Source organism: Mirounga angustirostris, unplaced genomic scaffold (assembly GCF_029215605.1).
Source record: "Mirounga angustirostris isolate CCGP_5_RB_7025 unplaced genomic scaffold, mMirAng1.0.hap1 SCAF_4, whole genome shotgun sequence".
Lineage (NCBI taxonomy): Eukaryota > Metazoa > Chordata > Mammalia > Carnivora > Phocidae > Mirounga > Mirounga angustirostris.
This window is the reverse complement of record NW_026991712.1, coordinates 188278981-188299847: the sequence shown is the minus strand read 5'-3', so window position 1 is coordinate 188299847 and position 20867 is coordinate 188278981. Positions and strand designations below refer to the sequence as shown.

At 57.9% G+C, this 20867-nt stretch overlaps 1 protein-coding gene across 5 annotated transcripts in view; it reads left to right on the top strand.

The window, feature by feature from the left end:
* The window catches only part of PRDM16 (PR/SET domain 16), a 311184-nt gene that overhangs the window by 145338 nt on the left and 144979 nt on the right, over positions 1 to 20867 (top strand). For all 5 annotated transcript variants that reach the window (XM_064590068.1, XM_064590067.1, XM_064590066.1 and 2 more), the window contains exon 3: positions 2992 to 3042. In XM_064590068.1, the coding sequence (XP_064446138.1) occupies positions 2992 to 3042 (51 nt within the window). The remainder of the gene's footprint in view (positions 1 to 2991; positions 3043 to 20867) is intronic.

Here is a 20867-nt window from a genome sequence, read left to right as displayed (position 1 = left end):
CGGAAAGGCTCTCCTGCTGGTGTTTGATGCAGTGCTTCTGGTTGAACCAGGAGTGGCCCATGCTGGTCAGGGCCAGCTGGTCAGGTGCCTCAGATGCTGGTCAGGGAGCCCACGGGACCGAGACTTCCACACTGCAGGCACATGGTCCGTGCCACCTTCAGAGACAGAGGCTGCCATGCGCTGTCTGGGGGCCGGAGCCACGGGCCCCCAGCTGCCTCTCTCTGCAGGCTGGGCCTCTGCCCTGGACACTCCCCACTGGGGAGCAGGGAGGACAGAAGATCAGGGCCACCCTCCTGTGGGCTGACAGAGCGGCTTCCTTGTCTTCCCCGGAGCTCTCCATGACCTACCGCCTGGGAGAAGAGAGCTGGGTGTCGGGCCTGAGCTCCCAGCAACACACCCTCTTCCTCACCAGGAAGCAGACAGGGCCTCCTTGCTAATGTCCAACCAGAGGGCAGCCAATGCCCACTTGCAGCCCCGCCCCCGCCTCTGGGGCCAGGATGGGTGTGCGAGGGGGGAGCTGTGAGTCGGCCCTGGCCCCCGGGAACACCACATTGCTGATGGGGCCTCGGCATCCATCTGCTGCTGGAGGCTCAGCTGCAGCATGAACCACAAGGAAGCACCCCAACTTTCTTCTGTACTCTAGGGGAGCCCCAGGGCCGTGCCCTGGGCTGGAGCCAAACTAGGCGGGATTCCACCCAAAATCGAGCTCAGGGCTTTGCCTTCAGCACAGCCTCGGGTGCCTCAGGCAGGCCACAGCCCTCCGAGCCTCTGTCGCCTTCCAGAAGCCTGAAGTCAGCGCTCGGGCTGCAGGTTAGAAACGTGCGCGGACTCTGCGCAGGGGCGGATGCAAGCTGGAGAAGGCCAGCTTGCAAACGGATCCTCAACGAGAGTCGCGTGCTGGCCTTGACAGAGGCAGCACGCTCTCCCTGTCTTTGCGGGGCGACCGCAAGGTGTCTGCACCTCGGTCCAGAGGGGACACGGCTCGGGGCTCAGGAGCTCCTAGGAACGGGCACGGGGCGCTCTCCTCCCATGGTCGTGGGCGGTGCCCCGGGCACTACACTCCTCAAAAACTTAAAGCGCAGTGTTGTCCTTCTGGATCAAGCTGCCCCGTCCATGAGGGGCAGGTCCTTCCGGTCCCAGGGACCCCGTAACCCAAGCATGAGCCTCCCGTCCTGCTGGCTGGCCGTGTCCGGGCGCAGGCCTGGGCAGCCCCTCGCGGGAGGGTAGACCCCATCTCTGGCCTTTGGGCGTCGGTGAGCACGGCCCCTTTCTGGAAGCCACAGCTCGGCTGAGATCCAGGCGGTCGGCCTCGTTCTCTCTTCCCCTCTGCCCGTCGACCGAGCCACCAACCAGCATTCCTGGCTCTGGATTCGGAGTGGAGAGCAGACACACGAGAGAGTAGAAACACAGGCCCTGCTGCTGGCCAGACTCGGCCCCCAGCATCGGGGTTGACCTCCCACGGGCCCCTCCAGCCCGGCCCGCGGATGACCTGGCCCCTCGCGGATGCCCCGGGAGGCCTCCACGGTCTCCGTGGTGCTCACCTTCTCTGACTCGTTCCTTTCGTACTTATGACCACCTTCCAAACCACAATTTCAGACTCTATTAGAAGAAACATAAAATCCCCAACTGTTTAGAATTCTCAACATTTAAAAGTATGACTTATTGTTGTTACAGCTGAGCCGGGCAGACGTGCGCCCAGGCCCCTCACCCGACCTGCGTGGGCATGGCAGGGCACTCTGCACTCCTGGCTGGTAATTTGGAAGAGCGATAGTGTAGTTTTAAGGGGAGGGCAAATAAAACCCCTGGATTTGACACCATTTCTCGTGTTGTTTTTTCAAATATTAGTTTCCAACTCAGTTTCTATTCTTATGGAAACGATGTTACAATTTATATATGTGTCTATGCCCGGCATTTGTGATCCAGAGGGGGAAATCCCATTTATACAGCTAATTTGTCAGTTTGCTTAGCTTAGAAAGCACTCTGGGACCCGTCCCTGAAATGCCGTCTCTCTGGAGGGCAGCTCGGTGGTTTTTAAGAGGAGTCACCAGGCAGGCGAAATTCTACAGCTCTGCAAAGCCGAGCTGAGAAAAGCCCCGAGTCAGAATTGTCGGGTGGGAGAAAGACCCAGAACGGCTGGTACTTTCTCTCCTCGCTAACCCGAGCCCGTGTTGGCGGCAGAGGGAAGGGCCGGAGCTCCTGGCACAGCCGTAGGAGCCCCCCGCCGCGGCTGGAGGGGCCGGTCATCACTGGCCACCCTAGGGTGCTTCTCTGCCGCGGGCACTGCTGGGCTCTGCCTTCGCCTGATTTCCTTTGAGAAGCTTCCTCCAAAAACCACATCCACTTCCCAGGGGCCTGGGATAAAGAGCAAGTTAGCATGCTGCCCCCTCTGCTCTGCCCCAGGAGAAGCAGCGGAGAGATGGGGTCCAGGCTCAGCCCCGCCAGCCCACCTCCGCCCTCTGCCCCTGCCTCCTCCACTGCGGCTCCCTGTGCGGTGAATCGGGCTGCTCAGCCCGGCTTTGCCTCCCCAGGTAGACTGCAAGCCCCACGCGGGCTGCACGGTGCCCAAAGCCCTCCCGCTCACCCTGCAGGGCGGCGTGGCTCACAGGCAGGGTCAGAGGGCACAGGGAGAGAGGCTGTTGCCCGTCTCAGAATGCCTTCCCGCCCCTCTTGGACGGTTTTTGGTAATATGTGTGGCTTCCCTTAAGGACCAGGGTGAGCTGCTCAGAGCGGCTCCTGCCCCACAAGGAACCAGCTGTCTTCCCGGGGAGCCGGCGTCCAGGAGGGGTCCTTGGCGTTCTCAGCAAACGAGGAGACACTGTTGGGATAAAGGACCCGACTTCCCAACAGAGCACTGTCTTCCGTGTTGTGGAGAAGCCACGAGGTCTCACCCTTGTCATTTCCGAGAACATTGGCTCTGCCCCACGGTTTAGAGCCTGAGGACGGCATCTTGTTCGCCAGACACTAACCTCCCCTTTCACAATTGTTTTGCAGCACATGCTGACCGATACAGAAGTGTCGTCCCAGGAGGGCTGCATCCAAAAGGTAGGAGAGCTGGTCCCACACCTTCTCCCTCGCCGTGGCCCGCGTGCGGTCCTGAGCTAGCGTGCGCGTGGCCAGGTCCATGGCACGGCCCGCCGTTGGTGAGCGATGCGTTGTGTGTGGTGGAGCGCGCGCACAGGACAGGGGTTCTGATGACGTTAGGACGGATGCTGGTTTGCAGTGTGTCAGCAGGTAGGGGGTCACTGCCCTGAACCAACCCTAACTCCTGAGAACGGGGAGAGTCTCCCCCGTGGGAATGCTCAGGCCACGCAGACGCAGGAAAATTAAATAAACACAGGTCATGTTTGTTTAACCATCTCCACTGGATACTCACATGAAAAGAATACGGAGAGCGGGGGGAAAACCACAATTGGCTGCAAATTCCACAAAGCCCGAGCTGTACTCAGCCTCCAAAGAGGGCTCGGGCGGGGCGTGAATAAGCAGCCGATCAGGTGAAAGGAAAAGTGTCCACGTGGGCGTTGTCTCCTGCCCTCCTGGCGGGTGACGGAGACTCGCAAACATTAGCTGTACAAGATCCAGAAAGTAAACTAGGCCCCGAAGAAAAACCCAATAAACGGAGGGGCCCAGAAGCGGTTCGTCAGCGCTCAGCGCCCACCCGGTCCGGGCACCCACGCACACGCACAAACGCAGGGCACACGCACACCCACGCTCAGCACAGTAGCTGAACCCCTCTTTGGCATTTCCATAGAATTAGGACAGTGCTATCTCTTGTGCTCGCCTCAAAGCAACTCCCAGGCGAGGCAGAGAGGGGCACCTGCCGAGGATGCCCAGATGGTGTCCCGATGCCTGGGCCCTGGGTTGGCTCCCTTTCAGCATCGCGGGATGTATGCTTGCAGGGACGGTCAGCCTCTGCTGGGGGAGCCCGAGGTGCATCTCAGGTGTTCCCCGCGCCCGGCTTGATGGTCTGAGCTGAGGACTCTGGGCAGAGCGCTCTGTAAGGGGGGCACCTGCCCCTTCTCGCCAGGTCCAACCCCACAAATACTGATTTTGGAGAAAACCCTGTGAAGGGAGGCATTTTCTGACTCTGCAGGGACTTCCTGAAGGAGCTCTGGCTAGGGGTGATCTTTTAGCTCATTCTCGCCCATAACCCATGGTCTGCGTCTGGCCGGTGCCCGCCTGTCCCAGCCCCACTCCCAGGGCAGCCTGAAGCCTTTCTCCCTTAAAACATGACATCCCGGGGCGCCTGGGTGGCTCAGTTGGTTAAGCGGCTGCCTTCGGCTCAGGTCATGGTCCTGGAGTCCCGGGATTGAGTCCCGCATCGGGCTCCCTGCTCGGCAGGGAGTCTGCTTCTCCCTCTGACCCTCCCCCTCTCATGCTCTCTATCTCATTCTCTCTCAAAAGAAAAAAAAAAACAAAAACAAAAAAACATGACATCCCTCCCAACAGCCCCCTTTCCCTCCTCCTGCCTCTGGGAACAAACCCGGACTTCCCTAAAGGACGCAAGGTAGCAAGAGATTTCAAACAGCTTTCCCATATTTCAAAGAATCGAAGTCTTTCCTGTCCCCCCGAAAAAGGCCCCGCAGTCAAGTCCAGTGTCTTAACCTCTAGAGAGAACACGGAATCTTCATTTTTCTCACTATGAACAAGCAGATGAGCAGGTGACACGGGTGGGACTTGCCCCGACGGTGGGGTGAACTGGTGGGAGGTTAGAGGTGACATATTTATGGTGGGACGAGCAGTCGGTTGTCTGGTGTGGATACAAGGGTCGAGGCAGAAGCCAAAAAAGTTAATTCTAAATGTGAAGATGATGAGGAGGCGGGGCTGGATACTTTTGAGCCATGACGATATGCGCCCAGGGAGAACCCCAGTCAGCACGTCCACTCTGCTCCAGGAGCACCATGGCCCCTGATGTGCCTTTTCCTTTTCTAAACCGTCAGCCCATCGGGCCCTGGCTGACCTGGTCAGAGGGCTTTCCTGAGAGCTGCTCAGGGGATGGGTGGACGGTGCCACGCCGACAGAGACCCGCACACAATGCTTGGTGCAGGCATCCCCTCAAACACAAAGCCTTGTAAGGCCCGGCGGAGCGGTCTGAGGTTCCCTCTCTGCACAGAATCTGAACTGACCCGATGCCCATGGCAGCTGGACACTCAGGGGTCCCAGGCGCCAGAGCAAAGGGGGCCTTGGCGGCCGGCCGGCCATTTGGAAAGAGGCCTCCTGACTCCCAGCCCGGCACCTCTGCCTCCTACCACCCCGAAGGCCCCTGTTGCAGGGGGAGGCTGCAGGCCGCAAGGGGGCTCCTCCCACGTCCTCACGCACACCCCTCTCCACACCGAGAGGCCACCGCACAGCCCTCAGCCATCCACTGAATTCTGGGATTTTTCCAGCCTTGTGCGGAACTTAGACATTATCAGCATTTGGGGCATTCAGTGTGATGAGATGGGTGCCCAGGGTCAGATTAGTGGGATGATCAAAACCTAACAATGGTGCTTAGCTCTGGACCCATCGGGTGACGGTTCCATGCCCAGACAATCCGGGAGGGAGGGAGACAGGAGCGAAAATGCAAAGCCAAATGGGTTCATGCCCTGAGGCTGGAAAATGAGTAAATGTTCGTTTGACCTTCCTTCCAAAAAGCAGGTCCCACCTTACCAATGTCTGTGTTACTTACAGCTGTGGAGGTCTATGCGCGCACACACACACATTACAGGCTATGACCACACGTCTCGGCGTTCTGTTTTAAGGACACATTGAGTGAATTCCTTGGCAAGAGGATGTAGACCCCATTTATCAGTTTTGTGGTTTGGGGGTTTTGCGTCTGGCTGAACTGGGCCTCTCCTCCCCCACTCGTTTGGGAGCCTTACAATACCGTGGGCAATCGCGGGGGGGCTGTGGGTAGGTCACTTGACATCTCCAGCTCGTCATTCGGTCTTGAGGATGATGATACTTCCTGATCTTTATGTGCATCAGTGAAGTGCAACAAAAGGTAATTAATGCAATCAGTGGTTTGACAGAGTTGCAGAAAATGTGCTATTTTGCGGGGAAGTCCCGGTTATAAATTCTAAGCATTAGCGAGCCAGGTTGCTGGATGCGCCCGCGGAATCCCTCTGTCGGGGCGCAGACAGGAGACCAGGCCCCGGCCCAGGGAGGCGGGATTCGAACCCAGGCGCCGGCGGCTGGGCCTGCGGTGCAGGGCGGGGCTCCCCTGGGAGTGACAGCGGCCACAACCTGTGAGCCGCGCCAGGCTCGGCCCCGCCCCTCAGGTCCCGGGACCCGCATCCCCGGCGCGGTGCCCCTCGGTGGGGCGGGGGTCGCCTGCATCCCTCCGTCCCGACCCGCGTGCTGTGTCCCCCGCAGTCCCGCACCCCTCTCCGGCCCCTGCGCCCGCGTTCTTCCACCGCCCATGGCCCCCCGCACAGCCAGCGAGGCGCGCAGCCCAGAGCTTTGGTGCTGGTGAGATGGGGACCCGTGCTCTCCGCCGCCGCCCGGCGCCCTCACCATCCCTGCGCCATCCCTGCGCCATCCCTGCAACCGCCCCGGTGTGCGCTCTGGGCGCGGAGCCCCTGCTGCCCACGAAGTCACTTTGACTGCGGGTCTGCAGGTCGGGCTTCGTGGCCTCTTCCAGCGTCGGCGCCCGGACCTCTGGGACTGCTCCCTCCGACGGACTCTATTTCGTCTCTGTTTACTTAGAGGGAAAGCCCGGGGCTCCTGCAGAGCAAACATCTGCGGGAGATAATCTAGCGAGTTGTCCATCCATCACTCGGGTCGCCCGGCTCCCTGGAGAGTCCGCTGGAGCCTGTAATAAAAAGGCCCAACGAAGAGGCTTTGGGGACGAATAAAGAGCCGTGTTAAGGGCCCGCTGAAAATGGATGGAAGACATTATTAAGGCTCAATGGCCGTCTTATCAAAATCCAATAGGATAGACATTTGGCAAAAGGCTTAAATTTATTCTTTGACTTTCTGGAGGGCTTGAATTTATCCGTTAACAAGAGTGTAGTCCACCCGGGGAGATGGTATCAGCTAAAAGAATTTTGATTTAATCTCTCTGGTGATATGAAAAGGGGACACGCAAGCCCCCGGCCGCCTTCCCTTTGTCCCACTTTATCTTGTTTTCTTTGACCATCTTGAAAAGGAAGGACGTGTTAATACGGTACAACTGGGGGGAAAAGCAAACAAAAGGAAGTGACCTTTTCCTTTTTTTATTTTTATTTTTTCTTCTCCTCCCCTCCTCTGTCTGCCCCCACCCCGCCAAAACTCAGGGATTTGCATCAGTAGGGCTAGGACCGGAAGGAGAAAGGTGCCACCCAGCCGGCGCTCTGGGGGGCAGGGGGCCGAGGGGTGCACGGGGAGTCCGAAGGAAAGAAAGCTAATGAAGTCTGGTGCTGGAAGAGGGAGCCTGATGGCTCCATAAATCTCTCCCCCATCATTACATGCAAAATGCTACAGGTCATAAAAGCCATCCGATAGCCCAGCCTGGCACTGTCCACAGAGGGTGATTGATTGATAATCATTATAATTTGTGAAATGATTATTTGGATGTTAGGACCGTGGTCTGCACCAATGGGCTGTTGTGTGTGCGTGTGATCCGTAGCCTGGCCCCGGTGAGATGCCTCTGCTCATCGGGGTCCCTCCCGGGGTGGTGGGGGTGCTGGGTGCTGTGGCCAGGGAAGGCTGGCCAGGGAGTCCAGGAAGACAACTCTTCAAGCTGCAAGAAGGTGGGAGTGGAGACCACAGGCAGCTGCTAAGTGTGTTCTGTGCCCGCACACCCCGAGGTTAAGCCAGGCTGTGACTCTGGCATTTGGCGGGCCTGGGTCCTGGCCTGGCCGGGCCGTGGAAGTTCAGCACAGCGCCGCATAGCCAGGTCCTGCTGTGCAGTGCTGCATTCTGGAGTCTGTGGTTCTGGTGTTGCCCTGGAGGTGGCTGGGGGCCCCGGGGAGGGTGGTGGAGGGACAACCGATGTGGCTGGACCTCTTAAGAAGGGGAGGTCCAAAAATGCAGAAGCCCCAGCAAGAAGTGCTGGTGGGCACACGCGGGGTTCCCGCTGGTCTTAGTCGGGCAGGAGGCTTCGCCCGGTCCTTCTCATGCTTTGCCTGTGCCAGGAAGGATGGTTTTAGCAGCCCTTTCCTTTTTCCTCTTCCCCTCCCAGCCAGCAACATTCAGGTGCCACCAACACCCTATAACTCACTCGCATTTTACCTGCAAAGACGCTTTATTACCCCCCAAAAATCACACCGGAGACCCCAGCCCTCAGAACCCTGCAATCACAATTAATAATTTGCATGTGGGATCGGTTATGTCTTTATGAAATCAAAGTGTGTTTAGCTACCACGGAGACAGCCCCGAGTTGATTTTGATAATCTGGGGCTGAATAGACTTGCTCGGATGCAGTAAGCCCCGGACAAAAGGCTGGGCAGTGGCTGAAAGCCCTCTGACGGCACGTCTCCCTCTCCTTTGTTCGGGGGCTGCTGATAAAAGAACCAGGAGTCCATTAATTCAGTGAATGAACATATAGTAAAGTCAGTGCCTCTTGAGAACAATAATGTTGAGGTCAGCTTCGGTTGCCATGGAAACTAAGTACTCCTAAGAAGTTTGCATCCCTGATTTTGCTGAATCAAAGGCTGCAAAGCGGAGAGGTGTAGGGGGCCGCGACCAGAAAGTTGGAGAGCGCCGCCTCCGCTGGTCCCCTTCCCGAGAAGGTGCAGGCCTCGGCCCCGGGGCTCAGGGGCCGCCGCCCGCCCGCCGCCCTGCCTCGAGTCTGGCTTCCGGCCTCCCCGCCCACCCCTCCCGGGAGGCCTCTGATTTCACAACTGTGACGCTTATCTGAAGAGGCCGCTTAGGTGTGACTTTGGTGGCTCCAGTCCCCCGGGGCAGAGAGTCAGGCCCAAGGGAGGGGCACAGCCTGGAGGCTCGGACTCTGACCTCCGGCCACCTTGAAGCTCCTGAACTTGTCCCTGGGGGGTGGCGGGCAGCGGCCCTGGGGCCCCTTCCCGCCCTGATAAGGGTGATTAATGGGCCAATAGTGGCAGCGACGGGGAGCTACGGGGCAGCTGCAGGCTGGGGGAGCGACGTTATAAACATAAACTTTCTGCATTTTCAGGCCCCTAAATTGAGTTGATTCCACTTTCCCCGCCCTTGCCCCATCCTGAGGATCCCCGAAACCGGCTTGAAGGGTCAGATCAGCTGGGCAAGGTGCAGATGGTTTATCACCTGCCCGCTGGGGGAGCGGTGAGTCCGGAAGGCCGGCTCTGGGCCTGGGGCTGCTGGGGTGCGGCGGCTGCCAGCAGGCCGTGGAGGACACGCTGCTCCCACAGACCCGCCCAGGCCCAAGAGCCACACCTGGGGAGAGGGGACAGAGAGTTTAATTTCTCCCTTTTTTTGCAACTGAGAAAGCAATGAGCTGGCTTTTCTTTCTCTCCCTGGAGCACCTCCTGAGAATCGGCCCCTGAAAGGCTTCTGGGCTGCAGTTTGGGGCCCCGGGGAGGGAGCGTGGAGGCCCCCTCGGGGTCCTCCAGCAGCTGTGGGCAGGGCTTGTGAGAGCAGGTGACTTGGGGGCCCTCTCTGGGGTCAGGCCCCTCCCCCCAGCCGCCCTGCTGACACTTTCTGCCCAAACTTAAATCTCAAAGGCAGAGAAAACATCACCAGTTTCATAGGACAGACTCAGAAATGGAAAACACGCCTTACCCCGCAAGGTAAACAAAGGAATTTCTCCTTTTGGCTGGAGACCCAGGGAGGCTGGGCCGGGTCCGGTGCCCCTCCCAGCCCACCCCAACCCTCTAAGCCTGGTTCTGCCTGGACGTGGTGGCCCTTGGCCTTGAGCGTGGCCTCCTGCATTTCCGGCTCCTCCTCTGCGGCTGGAGAGCTAATCCGTCTCCAGTGCCCGACTTGGTCCCGGGCGTTCAGTGGGGTAACAAGATAGTGATTGGGCACAGCTCTGGGCACCGGGGCCTGCTTATTGGAGGTTGGGGGTGCGACTGCTGTGGCCGGTGCGGGGACGAGGGGGCGGAGGGGCCCCGGGTGGACACCGGCCAGGGACGGAGGGTGTCAGGCCTCTCTGGGGACGCCTGCAGTGGGTCAGAGCACACAGGCAAGGGGCGTCCGCCGCAGGGCCCTCCTGGAAACCGCGCAGAACCTCGGGGCGTCCAAGGGGGCTCTCGGGGGAGGGTGCTAGGAAAGATCGTTTGGAGGACGCCTCTCTCACCGGGTAATGAAGCGGATTTATTATCTACATTACTGGCTTTATAGGAGCCAGATGGTGGTGTCAGTAAAGTCCGTAATCTTCAGGGGGGTGCAATAGTGAGTTAATTAAATTGTGCCTCACTATTAGGAGAGAAAAATGTATCAGCTCAGAGGCCTCTTCAGCGTCTTCTGCTGTAAACCCACAGACACACACCTCCGCAAAGCCCGCATCACTGGCTTGGGGGTGCTGCTCTCAGAGGAGAAACCCCGGGGCTCACCTCCGCTCCGAAAGCCCCACCATCATCCATCAGTGTGATGATCATCGTTCTGAGAATAAGGCAGACTTCTGGTTTTACACAAACAGAGATACCGAGGTGGCTGGTCCCTCTCAGGGTAAAAGAGAGCGGAGTGAGAGATGCTGGGAGTGCTTGGGGTTCCCTCCCTCTGCCCGGTCACTGCCACTCTGCCCCCTTCTCTCTCGTGCTGAGCACCCCAGGCCTCGAGGGAGGCCTGGCTCCAGAGTCCCCTCAGATGCTGTTCCCTGGGGAGGGCTTGGGGGCCAGGCTACACGGGTGCCCCTCGCCAGAGCCCAGGACCCCACCCCGTCCGAGCGCAGGCCTGTGGGAGGCCTTGGGGAAGCCTCTCAACTTGATACGGGATGACAGGGCCTGGATGTGGGGGTCTCTGCGGCCTGGCCAGGGGCGGAAGCTCTCAGCCAGGGAAGGCTGTGTCCCACACACCCCATCCACGAGGCCACCTGCCGTCTGAGCAAGTGGGCGTCTACGCTGGGCTTGCAGAGCGGACAGGCCCACCGGCATCCCGGCTGGCCTGTTCACCATCTTCCCTGAGCCGTGGCTCTGGCTTCCTGTGCCGGCGAGGATGTGGGTGTGGTGGTCCTGGGTGTGGGGTGGGGGAGCCTCTAGCCTCCGCCCTGCCTCCCACAGCAGCTTCGACGAGGCTCACGTTGCTGTTGGGCTGACCACGCGCTGAGCCTTGGGGGAGGGCCCGGGGCCAGGAGGAGGGTGGGAGGGAAGGAGAGCAGGCAGGTGCGGGAGGCTGAACTTGTCCCTGCGAGGGGTTCCTCTGTCGCTGTCATTTATAGAATGCCTACCATTAAACCAGCCACTTGATGTCCATCGGCTCACTTACCCCGCATCACCCCAGACAGGTGTTCTTGTCCCCACTTCACTGAGCGGGAAACTAAGGCACCGATAATTTAAGTCACTTGACTAGGCCACACGATTCAGCAGAGAGGCGTTTTCAACACCAGCCAACAAGACTCTGAAGCAAGTGTCCTCGAGTACCGGGCGCTAGCATATGCTCCGAGCATTCCCCCAGCCTTGCTCCCCGGACAGAGAGTCCGAGCTCGCCCACACATTCAGAGTTCAGATGGCGCTAAGTCGTCAAGTTCCGAGAAAGCTGAGTCAGAGAGGGGCTGCGCTCGTTGGAAGTACATGTATCAGTCAGCTGTTGCCACGATAATGCCGTGTAACAAGCCATCTCCAAACTCGGTGGCTTAAACAATACTTGCTGGTTCTCACGGACACGCGTGCAAGTTGGCTGGTCCGGGCTGGGCTCAGCTGGGTGTGGTTTGCTCCGGACGTCCGTCGGCCTCGTGGACCCGGGGGCTACATGGGGCGTGTGGTTGTCATGGCGATGGCAGAAGAAGAGGCGGGCACCCACAGTCATTGTGGGACCGACGCTCTGAAGGAGTACGTTCCCCCCGCATCCCCCGCAGCCGGCAGCACAGGGCGGGAGGAGGTGCCGTTCATGGCGGGGATGCGGTCGTAGAGCAGAGGGCGTGGAGGAGGGGACGCCAGCGCATTCTATTGTGGTGGGCTGCCCGTAGGAGGAGGCACTGGAGCTGACACATGGCCAGTTCCCAGGTGCAAGCTAAAGCGGGGAGAGTCACTTGACGTGTGCGGATAGAGAACAGAGTCCATGTGAAGCGAGTGCACTGTGAGCATGCAGGAAAAGACAAGGACGCCTCGCTGGCACACGTCCCCTGCCTCGCCGGCTTCCGGGGTCTCTGAGATGCACGCGGCCCAGAGGGACGGGCCCCCTTTCCCGGGGGGGCTCTGGTCTGCGGTCTGGAGTTGCCAGGGAGAAGCAATGCCAGTCTGTCTTAGGGGTTGTCCCGGGTCCCTTTGCTGGGAGGGATTCAGGAGACCCCATAGGGAGGGGGACTAGGGTGGCAGAGGGTAAACCACCGCAGGCCAGCCCCGGGCCCAAGAGAGGCATTTGGACAACCTCCCACTAAACAGAGGGCTTCGCTGTCCGGCCACATGAGGAACCATAAGTACTTAGGACCAAGTGACCAAAGCCAATCTGAGAAGGCTACACACTCTGTGATTCTGGCTCCATGATGTTCCGGAAAAGGCAAAGCCACGGAGACGGTAAAATGATCCGTGGCTCCCAGGGATGGGGGGAGGCAGGGGCGAGCAGGTGGAGCTCAGAGATTTGTAGGTCAGTGGAGCTCTTCTGTGTGATCCTACATGGTGTCTACACGACCCTGATATTTATCTGGACCCACAAAAAGCACAACTGACCCCAACAGCAAAGCCTGATATTAATCGTGGGCGTCACTTGATGATGGGTCGGTCCTGGCTCATCAGTGGTAAGAAATGACCGCAGGAGCACAAGACATGAGTAACGGGGAAGCTGGGGGGCAGGGGGGATGGGAACTCGTCGTGCTTTACACTCACTTTCCTATAAAACTTAAACTGCTCTAAAAAACAAAGAAGATTCTTTTTTTAGGAACAGGGTTTCGGAAAAGTGGCGTATTACACGCACACACATCTTCTGTGAAGCCTCATACATGTATAAGGACATACATATGGGAAAAGGCTGCACAGGAATAACACAGAAGTGATGATGTTCCTCTTTGCTGTGACATAATGTCTGATGTTTTAAAAGGGAACACCCGTATGGGGTACTTTGCTTATGAAACACGTAGACTTACGTGAAGTGCTCATCCAGTGCCCAGCCCACACCAACACCAGATGGCAAAGGTCGCCACCACCGTGGTGGGTGGTGACGGCCAGACGTGGGCACCGTTCCCGTTTGCTGGATCATAAACCCCCTGTGGTCAGGATTCCCTATCCTGCCTACATGCGGGGCTGCTCACCAAACGTCTGAGCCTCTGCCTTCCGGGACCGTGGTAGCACGGGGCCCTCTGCCCGCCTTGTGGTTGGATGAACCACCTGGCCCTTGGGCATTTCTAGACCCAGCAGCCACTGGCCGGCCTGACAGCCCCCGGAGCTCTCTGCCCTCCAGCACTGCAGCCAGAAAGTTCTGGAGAGGTCCCAGCAATTACCATAGGCAGAGCCATCCTGTGAATCACACGAGGCATATGGGAGAAACACAGCCATGTGCTATTTGGTTGGGCTTCCTGGTTTGGAGTCTGTCATTGCAGCGTGACCTTGTCACGTACCCATTCAGCAATACTGACCAAGCACCTACAATGTGGAGGTGCTGGAGACACAAACTGGAGTTCCTCGAGGTCTCTATTCTCCTGGGGTTCCTGTCCTTCCGAGACCCCAGTCACCTGTCCTGATGGGCCTCGGCAGCCCTTGTTCCTTGGGGCCCTGGCCCCTGGGGAGAGCCGGCTGCAAAGTTCCAAATCAGAAACCGCTCCTCATGGTGGGGCACCCTTCCAAGACCCTCTTGGGCTGTTTACTCTGTTCATTTCTGGCAGAGGTGAGCCCATCTTGCCATGTTGGCTTGGCCGTGTCCCTGCAGGTTGGTGATTCGAAGGAGTCATTTCTCTGGGCCATTTTTCCTTTTTATCCCCTGTTATATACAGGGGAAATTGTGAGGATAACAAATTGATTTTGGCCAGGAAGAGTGGGATTCTTAATTTAACAGATTCAGGGTGAGTGCACCGTTTTCTTACTTAATAATATTTCCTTCTTTGAATAATACCCTCTTTCGGCACCGGCCTCTTTGTATGCTAACAGGATTCATCATTCCACCTGACGCCCCCTTCCATCAGCCAAGGCTGTGTTGGTGAACGGTTTCTTCTTACCCAGTTAACAAGATGTTTCTCCAGTACAGTGTTGATAAATTAAGTAATAAAAGGCAAGACTTATTATTTTATATTGGAACCTTGCCTCTGTTATTCCTGAGCAATGGCCAAGATTCAGAGTATTAGCCACAGAAATGTTTGCATTGCCGGAGGTGGAAAATCATCACATAAAGAGAGTCTGATGTGGTGTTCATCACGGATCAGCTGAGAGGAAGGAGAGACTCAAAACCAAACAAAAATAATAATAAAAATCCTCTTCCCCAGCCTCACGCTGGGCGCGAGGGGACAGGCGAGCTGGTGCACGTTGGGAGTTGACCTGAGGGTGTCCTGCGTGCTGCAGGCAGGCCGGCACTTTCTCCTAGCTTCCCAAACCTGAGGCTCTGGGTTACCAAGGCCCCGAAAGGGCAGATAATTATCGGAAGAGAATCTGAAGCGTGGGCACCCCAGAGAGCAGCAGAAATAAAGTGAGGAGGAGGAATTTTGAATAGATTTCCTCCCTTTGTATTTCTGTTTTGGATAAGAAATGCAGAGGCAGGAGTAAAGGGGAACTGGCAAGGTAGAGAAAAACATCAAATTAGCCTTCAGGAAGGTCTGGCTTGTCAGGGGCTGTCTTAGGTTGGCAGGAGCTGGGGGGGATGAGAGACATCTTTGTCCCATGTCTGCCAATGTGCCGCCCTCCAGGAGGGAGAACTAGCCCAAAGGGAGGCCTGTGTCTGTCCCCACTCACTCACCCACGAGGAGGGTCAATGCCCACGCAGACCAGAAGGTGCCAGGGTGGGCAGGACAGGCCCGTGCCCAGGGCACGACTGTGTCTGTGTGTGTGACGTCGGGCCATGGTGGGGCCAGGACGCAGGCAGGCAGAGGCCACATCTGCGTGCTCACTGCTGTGCCCCCGAGCCTGGCCGAGGTGACAAGCGTGGGCCCCTCTGGAGCGTGCTGGGTGCCTCACGGCAGCCCTGGGAAACAGATGCTCTTCTTCCCTGGGCTTCAGACAGGTGAAGTCACCCACCTAAGGTCACGCAGACAGTAAGCTGCAACCTTGGCCCCTGTAAAAATGCTCCCAACCCGGACTCTGAAACCTGAGGCTCTGACCAGGGGGCCCCAGCAAGGCGTTTTCACCCTCTGGGATCATCCACTTCCCTAGGTGTCTGAAAATGTGCATTCCCCAAAAGCAGGTGCTAATTTGGGGGCCTCCTCCTGGCCTGGGCTGGTGCCCATCTCCTCTCCCAGGTGGTTTTACTGGTTGGCATGCTGTCCCCAGTCTCTCCTCCTGCTAATGCAACAAATGTCCAGCACCCCAGTCACCTTATTAAACACCCAGGACTTTTCTTTAATAATCACCGTTTGGCCCCCAAAGTGTCACTGTAATACTCCTCAAAGCCCTCACCCCGCTTTGGGTTTCCCACCATGACTCATCCCTCACCTCCTCAGAAGCCCCACACACATGATGTGAGAGCTTTGTGTCTCCCTGCACTTCCCTCCTGGCCCCACTTCTGCCCCGTCACTCACAGGGGGAGACCCTGCCAACAGGACAACACAGCCTTGGGCGTATGCACCCCAGCAAGTGCCCCGCCCTGCTGCTCCCATGGGAGCACCTCCAGAGGTGTTCTGGTTCCTGTGGCTCTGGGGGCCAGACCCCCAAACACAGCTTCGGTGACATTCAGGGTTTGCTCAGCTAACCCCAAGGGTTGCCTTTTTGCTCAGCCTCCACTGAGCTGCTAAGCAGCCACCATGAAGGCCTGTCCATGGCACTCTCTAAGGGCTTGGGAGGTGAGGTCTGGTGGTGGAAAGATCTCAGAAGGCAGAATATTGTCCAAGGGTTTCTTCATTCTCTGGCACCTTGATTTCCTCATCTGCAGAGTGGAGGTAATAATAGCTCCTGCCTCAAAGTTGTGGAGAGTGATGACATTAGATGTTATGCATAGAACACACCCAAAATAGCACCTGGTACAAGCCTCTGACTCCGAGTGAGAGCAAGGTGGTGATGATGGTGATGGTGGTGATGCTGATGGTGATGCTGATGGTGGTGATGATGGTGATGATGATGATGATGGTGATGGTGGAATGATAGTGATGATGATGATGATGATGATAGTGATGCTGTTGATGATGATGATGATGGTGGTGGTGATGGTGGTGATGATGATGTTAGTGATGATGATGGTGATGATGATGATGATGGTGATGGTGATGATGATGGTGATGATGGTGGTGATGGTGGTGATGGTGGTGGTGATGATGGTGATGATGGTGATGGTGATGATGGTGGTGATGGTGGTGATGGTGGTGGTGATGATGGTGATGATGATGATGGTGATGATGGTGGTGATGGTGGTGATGGTGGTGATGATGATGGTGATGGTGATGATGATGGTGATGATGGAGATGGTGATGGTGATGATGGTGATGGTGATGGTGATGGTGGTAATGGTGAAGCTGATGGTGATGGTGGGATGATAGTGATGATGATGATGATGATGATAGTGATGCTGTTGATGGTGATGATGGTGGTGGTGATGATGATGATGGTGAAGATGGTGATGATGGTGATGATGAGTGTGGTGATGGTGGTGATGAGCCTTTGAGGTCCCATGCAGACACAATCATTACATGGGGGAGCCAAGAGTCCAGGAGAGGACATCCACAGAGGGATCAGAAGACCCCTGAAACTCCATCTACCATCAGTTGGTGTGACCTGGGGAAGGTCACTTATCCTCCCAGGACCTTGGTTTCTGACCTGGCAACATAGGGCGGACACTCTGTACCCCACTCAAGTTTCTGGTCTGGGAGGAGCCCAGAGATAAGGCCTGGAGCAGTGCACTGGCAGGCACCTCACAAACATGAGGCAGCACTAAAAAAAAAACAACAGGAAGAGACGGAAAGGAAAGTCATAAACGTCCCGCACTTACTGGCCCTCCAACATGACCTCTCACACAGAGAAGCAGGCCGTGGGGAGTTAATAAGAAATACAGGACTTCCTGCAAGATAGCAAGTGAATTGTGAGCCGTGAATTACTTTTTTCCTTTGAAAAATGATGTAGTCGGGTCAAAATATTTTTGCATTTCAAACACTTGAGTTCCTTTGTCCTTGGGGCTGACATGACTTGGTTTCCATGCAGCCTCACAATGCGGGGAAACATCTTTTAACTGCCAGACGGCCCTCCCGATAAGCCCGCCAATTCATAATGTGCGTCCAGAAAGCTGTAGCGGGTGAGAAAGCAGAGGCCTTTGCAAAGTCTATTTACACAGCAGGGAGAAGCCTTTTCACCCCCTAGGTAAACAGGCCGAGCACAGGCTGTTGAGCCCCAGGGTAGGTGAGGACCACACTCCGCACCAGCCGGGCTCCCGGGCAGGCCTGCCTGGGCGCCCCTCCGCCGACACGCCGGGGACTCAGGTCTGCGACAGCACGGCCTGCCCCGTGCACAGGGCATTTCCTTCAGAGCCAGTGTCATCCTCCCAGGACCCAATCCAGAAACGTCCCCCGTGGGGCTGGTTTCTCAGCTGATGGTGGGTCTGGGCTGCAGGCTGTTTGTCTCTTTGGCCAAAGGGAGCCTGTCCTGCTGCCATCCGGGGCCACGAGGGGCGTGATGGGAAGGGGCAGTGCTGTACCCTCTGTCCCCTTTCCTTTCTAAGCCATCTACCCCACCCCCCCCCACAGCTGAATTGAAGGCCCCACTGCAGGGTGGTTTCTGGGGGCAAGAATGAGCATGGGATCTGCCTGTGCATGTGGCTAATGTTTTCTTGGGCACTTACACTTGCTACAAAAGACTGGCACAGAGAGGTTAAGTAACCAGCCCAATGTCACACAGCTGTGAGAGGCAGAGCCAGGGTGTGAAGCCAGGTCGTCTGGCTCTGTGCTCCTGAGCAGGAGGACTTGATGCCCCTCAACAAGTGTCTGTTTGCTCACCTGGGTGGGTCCCTGGACTCTGAGGACCCAGGGCTCCCTTCTTCCCCAGAGAGACTCAGCATTATTCTGTTAGCACAGGGGAGTCTGGGGATCAGCACCCCACATGTGAGTTAGTGGCTGCCCACCCAAGGCAGAGCCAGCCAGCTGGGAAAACCAAACCCAGCAGATTACAAGGCGCCCGACAGGCCCACCTAATTAGAGATGACATGGGTCCAAGCCTCCCTAGGCGCCCCCACCCGCCTCAGCTCCTGGGTACCCTGTTCTCAGAACTGGACAAGCAGGCTGGAATGCCATGGAGGGGGTGCTCTCTGCAGGGAAGGGATTCCGTGAAGCCCCTGCAAGCAATGCCCGGGGTGACAACAGCCAGTTGTCGCTGCGGGCTGTAGTGACTGCCATGTGCGGGAGCACTGACCCACCACATACGCCCGTCGGGGACATCAGGCTGCAAGCCGCGGCTGTGAACAGTGAGGTCTTCGCCCGCGGCCCTCGGTGGGCTCTGCCCTTCCGACAACCGGCCACAGACAGGGCTGCCTAAACACAAACATTTCTCTCGCGGTTCTGGGGGCTATGAGTCCAAGAGCAAGACCCCAGCAGAGTCCGTGTCTGGTGAGGACCCTCTTCCTGGTTTGCAGACAGCCGTCTCCTTACGGTGTCCTCAAACAGCAGAGACAGGGAGAGACGAGCAGAGGAGCAAGTTCTCCAGCATCTTTTCTTGTGAGGGTTCTGTTACCATCGTGGGGCCCACCCCCCGGACCTCATCTAAACCTAATCAGCTCCAAAAACCATCACCCTGGGGATTAGGGTTTCAACATATGAATTTGGGGGGGACATAAGCATTCAGTCTATAACATCACCAAAGGGGCAAATAAAGTGCAAATACAAAGTCAGCATGTGAGCAGTTGCAAGTGACCAGAAATGCTGCCGACGGGCTCGGCAGACCTGGGCTGTGGGACAGGGACATAGGCGGGTGTCCCCAGGGCACCTCTGGGGGGCATTGGAGGAGCTCCCTGAGGCCTAGGGGAGTGAGACCTAATGGGACAGAGCCAAGAGCATCGCAGGCAGAGGGCATGCAGCTGAGGCCCCTGAGTGCAGGGGTGGGCAGGGAGGGGGGTGTTGTGGAGGGTGCCCGGTGGGGAGCAGGGGGTATGGGGAGTCAAGGGTACGGGTGGGGAGATGGCTGTATCTGGGATACTTCAGAGTGAGAAGCTTCAATAGATGGAAGACGAGAGGACAGCTCCAGGGACCAGGCTGAGGTGCTGCCTGGGGGTGGGAGTGGGCATGCAGACAAGTAGAAACGGACATGTCAGTTTGGTACATCTTACTTCTGAGATGCCCCTTAGACAGATGTGCCAGAAGGACATCAGCTAGGATGATGGATGTGGATTTACAAGCTCGGGAAACCCTGGGGCTGGGGCCACTCCCCAGGGGATGCAAAAGTGGAAGGGGCCAGGCAGGAGCCCGAGCAGCTCTGGTGACTGAGGCCAGCGGAGAGGAGGTGGGGGGAGGACATCCCCACCCACCCACTGCCCTCGAGTGGGGCCGTGTGACCATGGCCTGGACAAGAGCGTTTCCCTGAGGGTGGGTGGAGCTCAGCGCAAGCAGGCGGGGAGTGTGGACGGCAAGTTTCCCTGTGAGAACGTGCACGGTGGCCTGTGGTTCAGGGGGACCCGTCTGGGGTTCCTGGGGAAGCCGACCAGAGGCCCTACCAGCGGCCCAGAGCAGGTGGACTGTGGGGCCCATCCTGGGGGGCCGAGGCTGGGGGCTGGGGGAGGCGACGGCATGCCATCGGACGGCACAGTACATGTGGGGGTCAGTCTCTGGTGTGGGCCTGGGACCCTCCCGCTCCATGATGCCCTCACCACGGTGGGAGCCCCCACCCCCCTCACTCTTGGCCCGAGGTCCCCATTGTCTTGCGTCCAGCCAGGGAGGCCTGCGGCCCGTCGCTGAGTCAGCGAGCACTGCCGGAGGCTCTAGTCATCATAAATGCATATTTAATAACTGCTTTCCCCTCACTGCTTCAGAAGCTCGGGAATGGGCTTCGCCCTTCAGCTGGTAATGAGAAGTTAATAAAAGTGGGATTTTGTGCAACGCTGGCCCTCTGACATCTTAATCTTTATTAAAGAGACAGAAACTTGCAGGGAACGGCGGGCCTGCCCAGCACAGCCGGACGCCAGGAGAGCCTGCAGGAAATGGCCGGGGGGCGCCGCACCCCCTAATCCCCGCAGGACACCGCGCGCGGGGGCCTGCGCCGCCTGCTCCCCTCCGCGGACACGCGCTCCCTGTCCCTCCCGGAGCCGGCGAGAGGCCACGGGCTCATGCGGCAGGGGCTGTGGTGGTGGCCGCTGGCCTTCGGGGGCCACTTCTTTCTCTCTGTTTTCCTTTCTCCTGGAGGTGAAGTCCACAAACATACAATTAACCGTGTTAAAGCGAACACCTCGGGGCGGGTCGTACCGCGTGATGTTGGGCAGCCGTCACCTCTGCCCGGCCCCGGGGCATCTTCACTGGCCTCACAGGGCCCCTGACCGCCCGCGGCCACTCCGAGGCCACCTCCGTGTCCACCTCCGCTCCAGCCCCAGGCGGCCGCAGTCCATGTGCTCTCTCCGTGGCTTCGCCTCCTCGGGCGGCTCCACAGATGGACCCACAGTGTGTGGCCTTTGGGGTCTGGGTGTCCTGGCCACCTCCCAGGCCTGCACTCCACAGCGGGCCTGTCAGGGCTTCCCTCTCCATCCCGCCGTGGGGACCTGCCCCGATTCCTTCACCTGGT